We start from the raw sequence: 15201 nt of genomic DNA on the forward strand, positions 1-15201 counted from the left end.
ATTGTTAAAAATCATTAGTGTTGAACCAGTGTTCCAGATGCCAAAGCACAGGCCTCGACAAGCCTTACAATCCAAGGACCTGAGTTCCACCCCCAGCACAAGTGTCAAGGAGGAAGGGGAGAATCTACTCAACAAAGGAGTCCTCTGACTTCCACATACTCATTTTGCTGCATACCCACACATTGAATAAATTAATTTAACTTAACAAAGTCTCAATGTCTTATTCAGTGTTAGTCTTTGGTGGTCTGATATAGCTGCATATGGTTGTTTATGTTTCTATGAAAAAGAAAAACCATTAAAATGCCTTAAATTGTTCTGAGCTGAAGACTCTCTATAAGTAGTTGAATTTACATAACAAGAAAATTGTAAGATACTTAAAAAGCAATTAATACAGAATGAAAATGGGGAAATGTGAGATTGTGAAATATAAATATGTAAATATGTAGAAGTGGTAATGGATACAGTTATGTTCATAATTTTATGTCTGATTTCTGTAACCAAAAGCCAAATAAATAATAATTTCCACATTAAGTATTTGTCAAATGATGAAAATAAAACATGATTGAATATGGTAAACTTTATTATAGGGTTGTAGAATTCATACAACCAGAACTCCTTACAGCATTCAGCACCTGTACAGCTTTGTGGATTTCACAACACAGATATCAGTGAGAAAGAATCATTACATGCGTAAAAAATTACTTCCTCATGACTATTGTTCACATATGAGTCAGATTCTTTACAGAGTACCTGATAGAAATGCAAAAAATGTAATCTCTAAAGTCAGGAGAAATGAACAAAATGAAGAATGAAGCAAAAAAATGTTAAGAGATTTGACATGCTTCACACAAAAATGTCAAAAACAACTTGAAATATTTTAAATTTAAAGCATGCTCTATCCATATGATTTTATCAGGAGCTTGCTTTAAATAAAAACAGAGGATGGACTTTGTCAGGATGTTAGATGACATATTCATGCTGCTTTCAGAATCTAAACCCTATAAATTCAAAAAAGATAATCATTTAATTTGTTGCAAACAGCAAGCGATGTCAATTAAACTTGAATTGGACAATGGCTTGCAGTGGTTAGTAGTTTTCTCCCCCCCCCTTCCGTTTCCAGTATAAGCAATAGAGTAAATGTATGAGTAAATATCATGAGTATCCCATTACTAAAGTCACACTGTAAGCTGCTGACTTCTTATTACCAAGGATACTCTTTATCTGCCCTTCTTCACTCCTGACATATCTTGGTCTCAACAATAAATTCATTGGGGAAGTGTCTTATCTTCCAGCATTTGTCAATGGCACGCTTATTGAAACCTGTGAAGACACAAAAAGATGGCTTTTTAGTTGTCTGTGTCCATGAAGAGGTATTTCAACATGCTCATTTCCATGCAGTCTACCCTCACTCTCTTCTGCTCACCCAAAAATAATAAATTACCTACCCAGCAAGAGGTCTCTGCGTCTAAGGCGGAAGGATTTTCGGTTGTTGCAAAGTTGGTAAATAAAAATACCAAGGTTACTAACATCACGGATTTCTTCCACAGCAACCAGGTCTTCACGAACCACATAAGTGTGAGGCAAATACTTGCCACTCTAAAAGTGCAAAGAAAAAAAAATTAAGACAATAAATTCTTAAAGACGGTATTAAAATTCCCACTTACATCCTTTTAAAAATAGACATTATTAAAATAGAATTCATTTAAGAGCAGTTTTATATACTATTTTTATTATACATATATACATTTATGAGTTTCAAGTTCAGTGTGCTATTTGCACATACACACAGCATGCATTGATGAAATTCAACCTCTCTTTATCCACCTCCCCCTACATACATGCCCTTCTCAACTTCTATTAATCAGTGTTGTGTGTTCAAGTGAACACTTTTAGCTTCTATATATGAAGAACATAAAGCATTTGTCTGTCTGACTGGCTTACATTGCTTAACATAAAATTCCTCAGTTCCATCTATTTTGGCACAGCTTACACTTTTAATTAAAAAAAATATTTCAATGAGATGGAATGTCTGGCCCAATTCATTAACTTTTTGGAATAATGATGCAAAATTATTTGGAAGTGCTTATAAGAAAAAAAATGATCTCTGAAATACATACTGCCAGTTTGCCAAAAAGCTCCACCAGATTCTTTGGAGTCATAACAATGGAAGTATTGAGGGGCATCAGATAACAGTTTCCCAAAAGCAAGTCCAGGTAAGCAGTCATTCCCTGTTGGGGAGGTGAAAAACGATGCATATTAATACTTCAGATTTTCACGTACCATCAGAACAAACAGCCAGATCTTTTTTGAAAATTTACTACGCCTACCCAACAACAACACAATGAAAAGGTTTGGCTCCAAAACGGTGTTCATTTATGAATAAATTCATTGTCTTTCAGTAAAGAAGGACTAGAGAAAATTTTTGAATAACTACAAGAAAGAAAAATCCACCTTCTCAAAGTCATGGATAATTGCCGCAGGGTCACTATCTGAGAAACTGGGAACGGGTACATCAATGATTGCAATGTTGTCGTCCTCACGGATATCAGCCTCCTCGGTCACAGGCAGGAAATACGGCTCTCCTCCATGGAGGGAATTCACAGGATCTTCAGAATCAAAGAAGCACATCTCACCGTGGTAAATGGTGCTCTAAGAGACAAAAGGGAAGTTTAAGACTTTGCAATATTCATCGCCATGACACCTGAATTGTCTCTTACACTCATGTACCGTGTTAACCTGAGACTTGTTTGTTACAGCATTATGAAACCTAAGCAATGGCAGAGAGTGAAAGGTAATTGAAAACATTCCTCAAGTCTTCATTTCTCTGGTTACCACCACATAATTATTTAGGTTGCTAATGAAATACACGGGAATTAGTAATTCCAAATAGTAAGAGCTATAATTATTACCTTAGGCATGAAGTACTTGTAAATGCAGGCTCCACCCACAATCAGCCCAGCCAAGATGAAGGAGAGGCCTAGGAGAGTAAGCATGCATCTCCCGGAAGAGCCATCTTTCTCCTGCGGGGCAACTCTGAGCTCCTATTGATTAGAAACAAAATTAAAAAGATAATGTTTTTAGACAGTTGCTTCTGTGTGCAACTTATCACCCCTGAAACGCAAAATATTTTGAAAACAAACTAATCTTAAGTCATTTGAAAACAGTTTCTTATGCTAATATATATAGAATATCTCCACTAACGCTAGCCTTCCTTCTAGCATTTTCAAAACTAAATATAGATATGTTATTTTAAAATATGTACTTGTAGAATGTTAAAATAACCATTAATTTATAGAATGACATATTTTTAATAAAAATACTTAATATAGATGTACTTTTTAAACAAATGTTTAATGGATAAAGAGTATTTTTAACTAGATATGATATAGTGCAGGTTGTCTTTAAAATGTATGCTCTTTAAATAATTGAAACTAGTTATAGTTTTATAAACACTGGCTTTTTAGTCTATAGAAATAGACACTTTGCTACTTGCTTTGAAATCAATTTATCTGCTTAAAGGAGTGCTAGTAACCTTCAATTTGTTGGCTACTTTTCAAGAAGCTTTATTGTCAAGTTAGAAAGGAATTATTTCATTTTAGAAATTAATTGAAGTTAATTGTATATTTTCTAATATTCCTAACTTTATTTTTAAGTATAAAGCTTCCTGGTATTGTCCATTAGTCTATATACTGCAATAATGCTATTTTCCAAGTCCTAGCGTAAACGCTAAATTTAAAAGCAGAGGATTTGCTACATACAGAGCTGTTTGTGAAGCAGTGATTTAAATGTTCTGTCAAATCAATAATTTGCTGACGGATTCTAAAGAAAAATTCAAAACAAAAAGTAACTGATTAACTGCACCCTCCATAGGGCATGGAACTAAAAGGCCTACTATTTCAATTTTTTTGTCACAATATACCCCTCAGCCACATTATTACTCAGCAAGAGAATAAGTGAAGGCAGCAAATCTCAGCCCTGACAATACAAGTTGGTATTAAAAATTATTTTAGTTTGTCTACCATTAGAATTTTTCATGAAATTGCTGTTTTGGACATTTAACTGATCTTAAGACAATTTGGTGAAAAATGTATGCCAATGTGCAAGAAAGGAAGGGTAGAGAATCATTTGATAATTTTTGTTCACAAAATAAATATATTTTTTAAAGGTCAAAATTTGAAATTTATATTTTCTTAATAATTTAATTAAGCTTATTTCATCAATTATATTCAACACATACTGAAATACCTTAATTGTTTTCGTTAAAAATCTAAATTAATATTTAGTAGTACAGAAACCAAATTTTAAATTTTGACTACTAATTACTGTAATACAGTTGTGGGTTTTTAGAAGGCATATTTTAGATAATTAAATTTAGGCACAGAAAGATGAAATGACTTGCTAAAAAGCACATAATAGCTTAATCTGAAATTCTTTGAGGAATGAATTTTTTTTCTTATTACTGAGACAGAAGAACAATTTGTACTGTAACTTCATTTCTCTTTTCCAATAATTCAGGAAGTTTATCATTAAGCATGGCTAAAGTATGAGGGTCTTGGTTTAGGTGGACATGCCTGGTCAGTAAGAATAAGGATTTCTTTTGTTTTCATTTAACACTGTTGGAATTCACCATAACTGAATGAATCAATTATCATAGCTAATTTCTTTTCAAAGTGTATTTTAAAAGTTACTGCATATCATTTGCCAATATGAGTTCAACATGTTCAATCTCTGTTGATCAGGCCTAATCCCTGTATCACAATGTGATAAGGCAAGTAGTACTGTCAAAGAGGCCATGCTAGGGTTCTATTGCGGCTTCTCTAAAGCCTAACAAAGAAATAAAATCAAAGAGGAGATATTTGTTTTTATTTATTCCTCATCTCACCACAGGACTGACCAAAGTATTACATATTAATTGAATCTTTCTACAACTCATGAAGTTTTTTGGTGGTGAGGGGAAAAAAAGGATTACTGTGTGGCTATTTTTAACTACTGGCATCTAGTTAGACCTCCCCTCAAATCTGGCCATGGTTCATTTATAAAGTTAGTAGGAAGACAACTACATATTTGACCTTCTGTCATTTAATTAAAACCTCAACATTGCAAGGGGGTGTTGCTTTTGAGTTCCAGAATGTGTGACACACAAAAGCTAGTTTGATTGCAGCGTTCAATATTGAAAGTTTCCACGATGGAAGTTCTGCGGCAGCGCATTAACATCTCAAACTGTATGCAGAATTACATTTTATTACATGAACTCACAGCTCACTCAAACGCTTTTCAAATAGCCACTCTAAACCTAAAAGGGAAAACTTTCTAAAGACAACAGGACAAGTTAGGGCAGATCAAGTCCCATTCCTGCAGATTCCACAGATGCAGAAGAAAATATGGTCGCCTTTTAAAATTGAGATTTTACTGAGGAAAAAAAAAATGATAGTTTATCAACACTCCAAAAGCCGATGGTTTTTAAAAGAAATATATATATTGAACTAGACAAACAACCTGGGAAGAGAGAACCTCTCCAGTGCATGGAAAATGAGCTGTTTAAATTGCAACGTTGGAAATGCTTCAGAATCTGTAAGAGGGGAGTGGGATATTGCTCAAGAAGAAATAACAACCAAAAGAAAAAAAAAGAGAATCTCAAAATTTATTTTTACAAGAGTTTGGCCAAGAATTAAATCCAATATATGTTTCTGACAGCTCCATTACCTAACCGTTAACAGTGTCTACCTAAAAATACACACAAATGTGTGTGTGTGTGTGTGTGTGTGTGTGTGTGTGTGTGTATGTGTTGTACAGACACACACAACTTGCCCCAACCCATACAGCTTGAAGTTAAGGCCGCCCCTTGTTTCCCAAATCAGCAATCCTACAAAGATACAGATTCACACAATTTCACTCAAGTCAAAAGTAAAGAAAGAACAGTTAAGTCTCTTGCCCTTGCTCACCCCATGTGGCTGCTCATTCCCTGTAGCTATAATTGTGTCTCGGGCTAATTCCATAACCCATTTCCCAGAACAAAATGACATGGAGGAATTTCTTCAAACTCCTTCCAACAATTTCCTGGGATAGGTGGTGTTAAGGGATGGAATTGTAAGGATGCAGAGGGTCATGAGTCGAAGCGGAGCAAAAGGTGGCCCATGCAATTTACAGTTGGCCTGCCTAGAACGCGAGGACTATGGGACACCTAACATTTTGACCTCTGCACCTGCATACCCTCCCTTCTCTCCCCATTCCCAAACTCCAGCAGGCCGACCTAGGCCGAGTGGGACTACCTTGCCCGTCAGGATCTGAGCTCGGACGGTGCGGCTCACGAGTGCCTCCACATCTTGCCGCGCCTCCTCCTTTTGCACCGCCGTGGGGGTATTGAAGGCGATCTTCACCATGGTGAATCTTCGGGCTGCGCGGTAAGGCGCGGCTCGAATCAGTATCCTGGGCTGCAGGTTGGAAGAGGAGGGGATCTCGTTCGTCCAAGCTGCACTTAACTTTCTCCCTGTCTTCCTTTCACAGGCTGCTGCAGGCTCAGGTCCGGGGCTACTTTTGACTCAGTCTCAGGCCGAGTGGGAGAGCGTGGGCGGGGCCGGGGAGGTGCTGAGGGAGGAGCAGGAGGGGGCCAGAGCGCTGGAGTGGAAACGAGTGGGGGTGGGAAGCTGCTAGTTGGGAAGCGAGGGGAACTGGAGCCCATGGCCCGCTTAGGGTAGACAAGCCTCACCTGCACCCCAGGCATGCTTCTACTGCCTTCTGCACCCTCAGATAAGAGCGAGGCAGGAAGGAAACCTGCCTGTCGTGTCTTTCTGCTTCTGTCTGGACCACAATAGCCCCTGACTTTGACTCTGTTTTCCAAAACTTGGGCCTGGCCCCCTGCGGGGCCTAGGACTGTTAACTTGGCGCCAACCCAAGGTTTCTCGGTTCTACAACCCACCAAGGCCAGAGAGCAGTTTCCCGACCGTTCTACACCTTTATAACAGCTTCCTTTTAAAGAACACCTAGAAGCTAGTTTGTAGTTGCTTGCTTCTTTCTGCCCAACACTGGTTTTCTTCCATGGTTTTTGTTTTCTCTTATAATTTTAACTTTCCTACTTAAAGTAATGTTAGATGAGGAAGACGGCGGGGCTTTGTCTCCCTAACTCCTCATTTTGCAGACAGAACATGATGAGATACAGAGGAGGGAGGGTGGGAAGCTCATTCCTAATGAATCCGTGAAATAACCCAGATCTTTTCTTTCTCCCTGGCCGGGATAGCCAGAGGAAAGTCTTTGTCCAGAGCCTGTTTCTCTTCAGCCATCAGCTGCATAACCAGCAGGGAAAAAAGCAAGGGTGTGTGCACCTATGTATTTAAGAAGGTAGGGCTACACAGTGGAATCAGATGCTGGTGCAGCCCTTGTAGAGTAAAAGAAATAACCTCAGAGGGGCTAGGTAACAAAGCATTACTGAACATTTATATCCATATTCATCTAGTATAGTTAACCTGTTTCTTCAATCAGGTCTCCTACACACAGACACAACCTAACTAGTGAAATTCATGCTGCGATGGTTGGTGATTTAGAGCTGGTGATAGAAAAGTTATAAATAGTTGGGCTACATAAAACAGAATAGAGGTCTGTTGTATGAAGGGAGCGAGATGAAACAAAGCCCCAACAAAACAAAACAAAACACCGTTTTACTAGAGAATTCCCCACCTACTCATCAACTTGACCCAACAGTCTTGAATATGCTGAGTTGTGTCCCTTCTATCCAAAACATACTAAATTGGAGTTTTTCCCATGGAGATTGTTTTGCTTCTGAAACCCTCTCCTGTCTTGACTGTGGGGGCTTTGCAAAGACAGAGTTCATATCCTCTGTTAGGTCAGAGATGAGAAGCTGGATGGAGGGAACAGTGCCTGTGCCTTGAAAATGGTCAGGACCGTATAAGAGGGCATTTGAGTTTACTTAGAAACACTGGCATTGTAGGCTCTTTCGCTTTTTATTTAAGTCCGCCTTTATAATTCAACGTTTGCCAGGCAACCCTTGGTTTAGGTAGAGCAAAACCTCAGTTTTCCCAGTCTGGCTCTTTCCGGTTGTCCTCTGTTGGGGATGACCTTTATGAGCCCTTAGTTACCATCTGCACTTCCCTGACCCACAGCACCTGCATGGGTGAACTCTTACTATTTTGACACAGTTATCTCCTAAGTGCAAGCTGCTGGATCTCATAGCAGATGTTGTTGTCTTTCCTGAGATGTGGAAAGGTAGGAGGAGCAGGAATTTTTTCCACTTGTTCAGAAAAGAGAATCTCTGCTAGCTCCCAAAGGGAACATGTGATCACTTGCTTAGCACAGAGCGTTAGGCAACCTACCTGGTCTCCTGGGGCTTCACTTACCTCTCTTGTGTTATTCCCAGGAATGAGGATGTAGACAGACATACTTTTCTACTATTTGGAAAAGAGAAAATGGCATGGTTGGTTACTTTAGGACTTCATTCCGGTCTGTAGCATATTCGCATTTCAAGCTTATAGAACTAACTTATTTCCGACCTCTTAAATTTTCTTTTCCTTTGAGAACTCCTAAGCAACCTCATTGTCTAGAGGTAGGTCTTCCTGTACAAAGTTAAACTCCTAAGCATAGTCACATATGTTGACATATGACTTCTTTTGAATAATTTAGCCACCATCTCTTTTATGATTATTATTATTATTGATTTTATTGAGTTATACATTTTTCTCTGCTCCCCTCCCTCCCTCTCTCCTCCCCTTCAACCCTCTCCCATGGTCCCCATGCTCCTAATTTACTCAGGAGTTCTTGTCTTTTAGCCACCAACTCTTATTTGTTAGTGTCATGCTCCCTTTTCAGAATGCCATCCACACTCCGTGAAGGAGCTTTGCTGCTGTTGCCTATATGTAAAGCAGACATAGTGTCAATTTATCAGATACCACTATTACCTCCTTCCTCGTTCACTATGTATATATCACAGTCTATGATTTTGTGTGTGTCTCTCTCCCTCTGCCTTCCTCCACCCCTCCACACTCTCTGTGAATATATATATACATATATGTATGTGTATATATATATAATGTGTGTATTAATGCATATGTACATATATGTATATACTTATGTATATGGGGTAGGGATTTGGTGTGTGTTTTGGAATCATATTTTAGCAATAACATTTAGCAATTTAACGACCATTTGTTTATTTCAAGAAGTTTTTCCTGCATTTTTTTAAAACTTTAAAACATATGCTGCAACTTGCTTACCAGTAAACAAGTTTCTGTCTACTAAAATCGGTACACATTGACTAAGCTCTATTTTGAATTGTCTCCTTTGCAGAAGCAACTTCTTGTTTCTTTACATCAATTTCTCAACTTTCTTGCCTTTAGAAACTGTAGGGGATCTGGCTGCCATGCTGCTTCCAGCTCACATTGTTAATCATGTCTGAATGCACACTATTCAAGTTTATAAATGAGTTCCCTGTTTGCACATGCCAAAGGATGACTGAATTAACACAACTTGAACTGAATGGAACATGGCATGCAATTGGATGTCAAGTAACAATGTCAACTCTCTTTGAATCATCTTCTGGTCACTACACATCCAATCCACTATGTTGGTTATTAGAGGCATCTGTGATACAATTCCATTCATTATCTCATTTATTCCTTCATGCAATGCTCACTGAGGATTTAGTTCATGCCCTACACTGTCATTACAATAGGAATATGAGAATGAAGAAAACAAATGTTGCTTTTCCTTTGTAAAATACATTCTCATTGCATAGATGGTTATATGTTTCATGGGTCCCTCAGTATTTGTCGCATAGCAAGACACAGCAACTCTATTAACTACACAGGGGGATGTAGCAAGTCTACAAAACAGTGGCACAATTTCATCTATAGCCAATGCTGCTGTTACTGCACTAATCCCTAGCTTAACTGTGGTGGTTTTATATCCAAAACCGTAGGAAAATTAATTTAACAGGTTGTGTGTTAAGAAACCAGTTGGGAGGCATTCTTATATATCCCAGGAGAGACACAGTGCATCGTGTTGAAGACACAACTTCTAAAGAAATTAAGGAGTCGCTTTAATCACCCAGTGCTGGAATAAATCATATAAAGGAGAAACAATAAGAAAAATAGTTTCGCTTTTGAATGATATGAAAATCACAGATTGATGGCAAGCTTGACAATAATAGGATAAATTCACCGAACACACTAAAATTGGAATTTCTCAGCTAAAAACCTTTAATTTTTTTCCCAGGGTCTTTAATATTTTACAGAAGAGAGAATGATTTCGGTTCAGAGTTTCAAAAATTATATTCCATGGTTGACTGGTTTTCTTGTTTCTGGACCCACAGTGAGTTGGAAAACCATGGCAATTAGGTATGGAGAAACAGAGCTGCTCATCTCATGGTGGATGTAAAGCAGCTTCAAAGATGGTTCTGGGAGCCGGGCTGTGGTGGCGCACGCCTTTAATCCCAGCACTTGGGAGGCAGAGGCAGGCGGATCTCAGTGAGTTCGAGACCAGCCTGGTCTACAAGAGCTAGTTCCAGGACAGGCTCCAAAACCACAGAGAAACCCTGTCTCGAAAAAACCAAAAAAAAAAAAAAAAAAAAAAAAAAAAAAAAAAAAAAAAAAAAAAAAAAGATGGTTCTGGGAGAAGAGAGAGCCACTAAAGTGTGTCTATTATTCTACTTTATCAAACTGGGGCCTACATCCTAAAGTGTCTATCACCTCCCAAAAAGTCCATCAATTTATGAGTTCATTAATTGATCAACCCACTGATTCGCCCTTATGATCCTATCACCTCTCAGGGATTAGATTGACTATCTGATGACCCAATTTGGGAGCCTGTTGAGCGGACATATCAACTCCCATTTCACTGATAAGGAAACTGAATTTTTTGAACTTGCCTACAGTCAGATTCTAACTCTGGTGAACTGATGCCACATTTTATACTAATAATCACTCAACTGTCCTGTTTCTACTAGAAAAAAAAGTGAGAAAATCAAGAAGCTGGTTGAAAGCGAGAAAGTAACACATTTACTCGTTCAACAAAGGCCATGTTGCCTGCTCCCATTGCAAAAATAGATCCATGATTAGGATTTTATTCAGCGCCAACTACATTTGGAGCTGTTTGAAAACTTTCCTGGCCTCCACATGCCTGACTATAGGCTACTCATTTTCAAGCACATTGCTTCTACATTCTTCAGTTGCTTATGTCAGCAGAGAAGCAGCAAAAGGCAGAGCTCATCAGCCATCTATTTCTGGGTATAACTCTAGGAGCTTAGCTTAGCTTTTAAGGAGCCACAGTATTTTTTTTTTTTTTTAGATCCACAATTTCTTTGCACTTGAGGTATCTAAGTAACATAGGAAACTTGTTTTTATAAATAGAATCTTATTTTCCTACTTCATTTATGGTTTTCTCTCTAAACTAGGAAGCTCTGATAATAGGAAGGCATGCTAGGTTGGTGGTATATGCTTGTAGTTCCAGAACTTAGGGGGTAAAGTCAAGAGTATCTGAAGTTCAAAGTCAGCTTTGGCTACATAGCAAGTCCAGGCCATCGTGGAACACTTAGCCAATACTTTAAAAGGAGGGGGAGGTGATACAACATTTCCATAAATGAGTAGTTTTAATCTTCTTTTCCCAATGAAGAGCTTGTATCCTTGAAGTTAATTCCTACTTAATTCACAGAAATTATTTTTCATTTTTTAATTTTTGCTAGTGAAAACGTAAGTGGAATTTTTTTGCTCTTTCAGTGCCCCTTTTCCCAAATTGTGTAAGAATTGTGAACTCATTGCAAACTGTCTTGAGGAATTTTTAAAATATAGTCTCGAATCTATATCTGTGTGTGTTTTATCTGATCAAACTTACAGAAATTCTAGTCTTGAGTAATGCAATTGAGAAGCTTAAGTCTTAGCTCAGGAATGCTTTTGAGAATGTGCAGTTGTTTCTGTTACTCCATAATACATCACCAAGAGGCACTGAGAGGCACTTGTAACTTCAGAGTCTTGATCCCTCTCAAGCCAAGCATAAGCAGTTGCATATTATTACTGCACCAAATGTTTCTTTGGCCTTCATATTTAGTTTTGTTGTTAGATCAACATATTATGTTCCTACTTTATAGTTTAGTTGTAAAAAATGCAAAGTTCTGAATTGTTTTAAATCGACTTTGATTATTCTTCAAATGCAGTTTTCACCATCACCTTTTTAAAATTAAGTTTTTACTGAAATTAGCTCAATCTGTCCATAAACTAATGTCTTCAAAATTCCAAAATATAATTCCATCTTGATAAGGAAGCCAGAAGAGCATGCTTAGCAAGCAAGTACTGTTTTTTCTCACTTCTTGTCAGTGTGAACATGGTCAGTCAGAATCCTGCAATATCCTGCTTGAGATTTCTCTAATTCAAATTCAAGGTTCACAAATAGTTCTGTTTACACATCAATGTAGGTGCCATGTTTCTGTGAATGTGCAAGTGGGAGTTCGTACATAATAAAACACTGTAGTGTGTGGCATATTACCAGCTATTTTCCACTAAGACATTAATAATATTTCTTGATTTTCAAGTTAGGGAAATTATTGTTTCAGAATTTTTATTTTTCCTTTTGAAGTGTAAGGTTGTACATCATCAACCATATTAAGAAGAATTCTATAGAAAAATATTGTCCACATAGCTTGGGAAGGAAAGATTTTGTTATATTATGTTTATGTTGAAGTTAACACAAGCAAGTGAAAAATTAGAATAATGAATTGTAGAAATTGAGCTAGCCAATTATGCAACTACCAGCATTCATTCTAAATAGGATCTTTTCCTTTTCCACTGTCATTCTATCCCTTGACCTTTCACATTTAAGAACATCTTTAATTACTTGGATTATGAAATGCTTACTTCTCAAACTCCTGTCAACTTTATAAGGCAGCTATGGGATAGCTCACTCTGAGATAACTTTAAATAGTCTCCCTTTCAGGATTATTTTTGTGTTAAAACATTTAATTCTGTAACATTAGTATATTATTTAGGTTTTACATAAGATCTTGAGAATAAATCAAGAGATACCAAGAACTGCTATTGAACTTCACTGAAGCACACATAGGGAAGAAAAATTCATGTCTGTATAGAAATGCCCCATATTATCAGCTCTTCCGGAAAACAATTATAAAGAATTGTAAGCAATGATATGACATTGTGAGGTAAGATGATGATTACTAAAAAAAAATAGTTAACAAATAATATAATATATGCTGATATTTTAAGAGTGTGATGACCACCTTAGAAAGAGACAACATTTATTTGGGCTTATGGTTTCACAAGTTACAGTTCATACTCACTTGACCCTATTTTTTGTGCCTTATTTCAAACTGAAAGGGGACTGACCATTGCAGAGGAAGGTGATTCAGAGACAGGGATAAAGGGGAATGAACAGAGGCAGAGAAATATCATTATAACAATCCCTTCCAGGACATGATCAGATGAACTCAATTCTTTCCAATGCGCCTCATCTCATAATGATTCCCTTGCTTGCTAACAGTGCAGCAGGTTGAATACTAACAGGAATACATCTTAGGAAAACATTTGAGAACCAGACTGGAGTACCAGCCAAGTCAACTAAGTGTCGAATTTGTTTTCACTGTCTTTGTCCTTCTTTCCCCTGACTTCTGTCTTTGTCTGTCTCTTTGCCCTCCTTTCATGCTCTATGTGCAGGTGTATATGTGATTCTGTGTTTGTTTTAGTGACCATATTCTCCTGACTTTGGTTTTTCTAAGTCACACTGCCATCATGAACATTCAAAGTGGTTTTAACTGCAAACTTTTAAAACATATTCATTTCACATTTCATTTTGTATACTAATAGTATATCACATGATGATAAAATTCTTTCTCTCACATAATTCCCATTAGACTAGCGCACTATTGACACAATTCTTAGTATCAGCTTAATTTTTGTGCTCACTTTATGAAAGTGTATTTGTGTGTTATGTGAGCTGGCCAAGTGGGAGATAGAGGAAAACTTTAAAGGAACAAATGTAGACCATTTTGCTTCCATAGGGATTAAAATGATTCTGAAATTCATTTTTGTGAAGAAAAAATGTCTTAGGTTTGAATGATGATATGATTTTAAGTACTATTTTGGGCTATAGTCTATATATATATATATATATATATATATATATATATATATATATATAGACTTTTACCTCTATCAGTTAATATCTAACTTCCTTTTGAATTTTGAAAGCTTTTAAATCATTTCCTGTTACAATGAGGAGACGACAAAGTTGATTGAATTTAGTTTTGATGGTTCGTTCTCTTTAAAGAGACAGAGACAGTATATATAAATTTGAGGGGAATTATACTACTTATATTGTTTTATTTCTTACTCCACTAAGCTTCTTCTGTATATTCACAGATTTGTGCTATATAGAAAATATAAAAATATTAATAGGTAATACCTGTGTTAAAATCTTTTAAAGCCATTTACAATAGTCACACTATATTCCATCTTTTTAAAACAGCATTAGACTGGGAAAACTCAATAAATTTCATCCTATAAAGCATCTGTATCACTTTGGACAAACTTCATTCAGCTTCTTTTGGGACATGAAATACTTAAGGTTCCCAGGAATTCAGACTTGCCCAAAGTCATACAACTAATATGCAGCAGAATCAAGGCTGTAGCAGAGATCTCTGAATTCCAAGCTCGATATTCCATCTACGGCATCATGCTGTCTCAGAATATAACAGGTGTCCCTTGCCTTTCACCATCCGTATCATATACCATTAGTAGCAGTCTGAAAATATGATCTCTAGTTGCCATATGAGGCCTCTATCTCACCAAGGGATTTCATGTAAACCAGTATGAAGACCATAAAACTTTATAAACGAGAAAGGTTCCTAAGAGAAATCTCACATATGATCATGAGGACATTTCATTTTCATAACAGCTTAAGTATTTACAATCCAGTGATCAAGATATTGCTCTTTGGTCTTCATAAAGAGCCGCAATGTTTCCCTTCCTGGATTTATCAAGAGGAAAATCAGCTATATAAGTCAATGATCCTTACCTCAATATTGATCTTTGGATAATTTAAAGTACTGATAAATACAGTTCTGGGGGTCTTCAGAGTATCCCTATTTTGTTATTGATCAAAAGAGAAATATCACATTTTCATATCAATCATCAACAGAGGGAATAGAATTACCAGTATTGACAAGACTTATTAAATCACTTTTGAGTCTGA

At 36.9% G+C, this 15201-nt stretch overlaps 1 protein-coding gene across 1 annotated transcript; it reads right to left on the reverse strand.

Moving 5' to 3' along the window:
- Positions 1 to 562: 562 nt before the first annotated feature.
- LOC121445095 (integral membrane protein 2A) lies at positions 563 to 6537 on the reverse strand. The gene is made up of 6 exons (XM_041647096.1): positions 6270 to 6537; positions 2910 to 3041; positions 2452 to 2649; positions 2118 to 2228; positions 1446 to 1596; positions 563 to 1320 (listed from the first exon to the last, which is right to left on the reverse strand). The coding sequence occupies exons 1-6, from the start codon at positions 6378 to 6380 to the stop codon at positions 1232 to 1234; spliced, it is 792 nt and encodes a 263-aa protein (XP_041503030.1). The 5' UTR covers positions 6381 to 6537; the 3' UTR covers positions 563 to 1231.
- Between the last annotated feature and the right edge of the window lie 8664 nt (positions 6538 to 15201).

Source organism: Microtus oregoni, unplaced genomic scaffold (genome assembly GCF_018167655.1).
Source record: "Microtus oregoni isolate MIOR12 unplaced genomic scaffold, Mior012 000159F_ref0000335, whole genome shotgun sequence".
Classification (NCBI taxonomy): domain Eukaryota; kingdom Metazoa; phylum Chordata; class Mammalia; order Rodentia; family Cricetidae; genus Microtus; species Microtus oregoni.

Excerpts from the sequence above, each read along its gene's own strand:
- LOC121445095 (XM_041647096.1), bottom strand. The coding sequence starts at position 6,380 with ATGGTGAAGATCGCCTTCAATACCCCCACGGCGGTGCAAAAGGAGGAG. Across the intron at positions 2,650-2,909 it reads ACAAGTACTTCATGCCTAAG|AGCACCATTTACCACGGTGA; the intron begins GTAATAATTATA and ends TTTGTCTCTTAG. Across the intron at positions 2,229-2,451 it reads TTATCCATGACTTTGAGAAG|GGAATGACTGCTTACCTGGA; the intron begins GTGGATTTTTCT and ends CCTCCCCAACAG.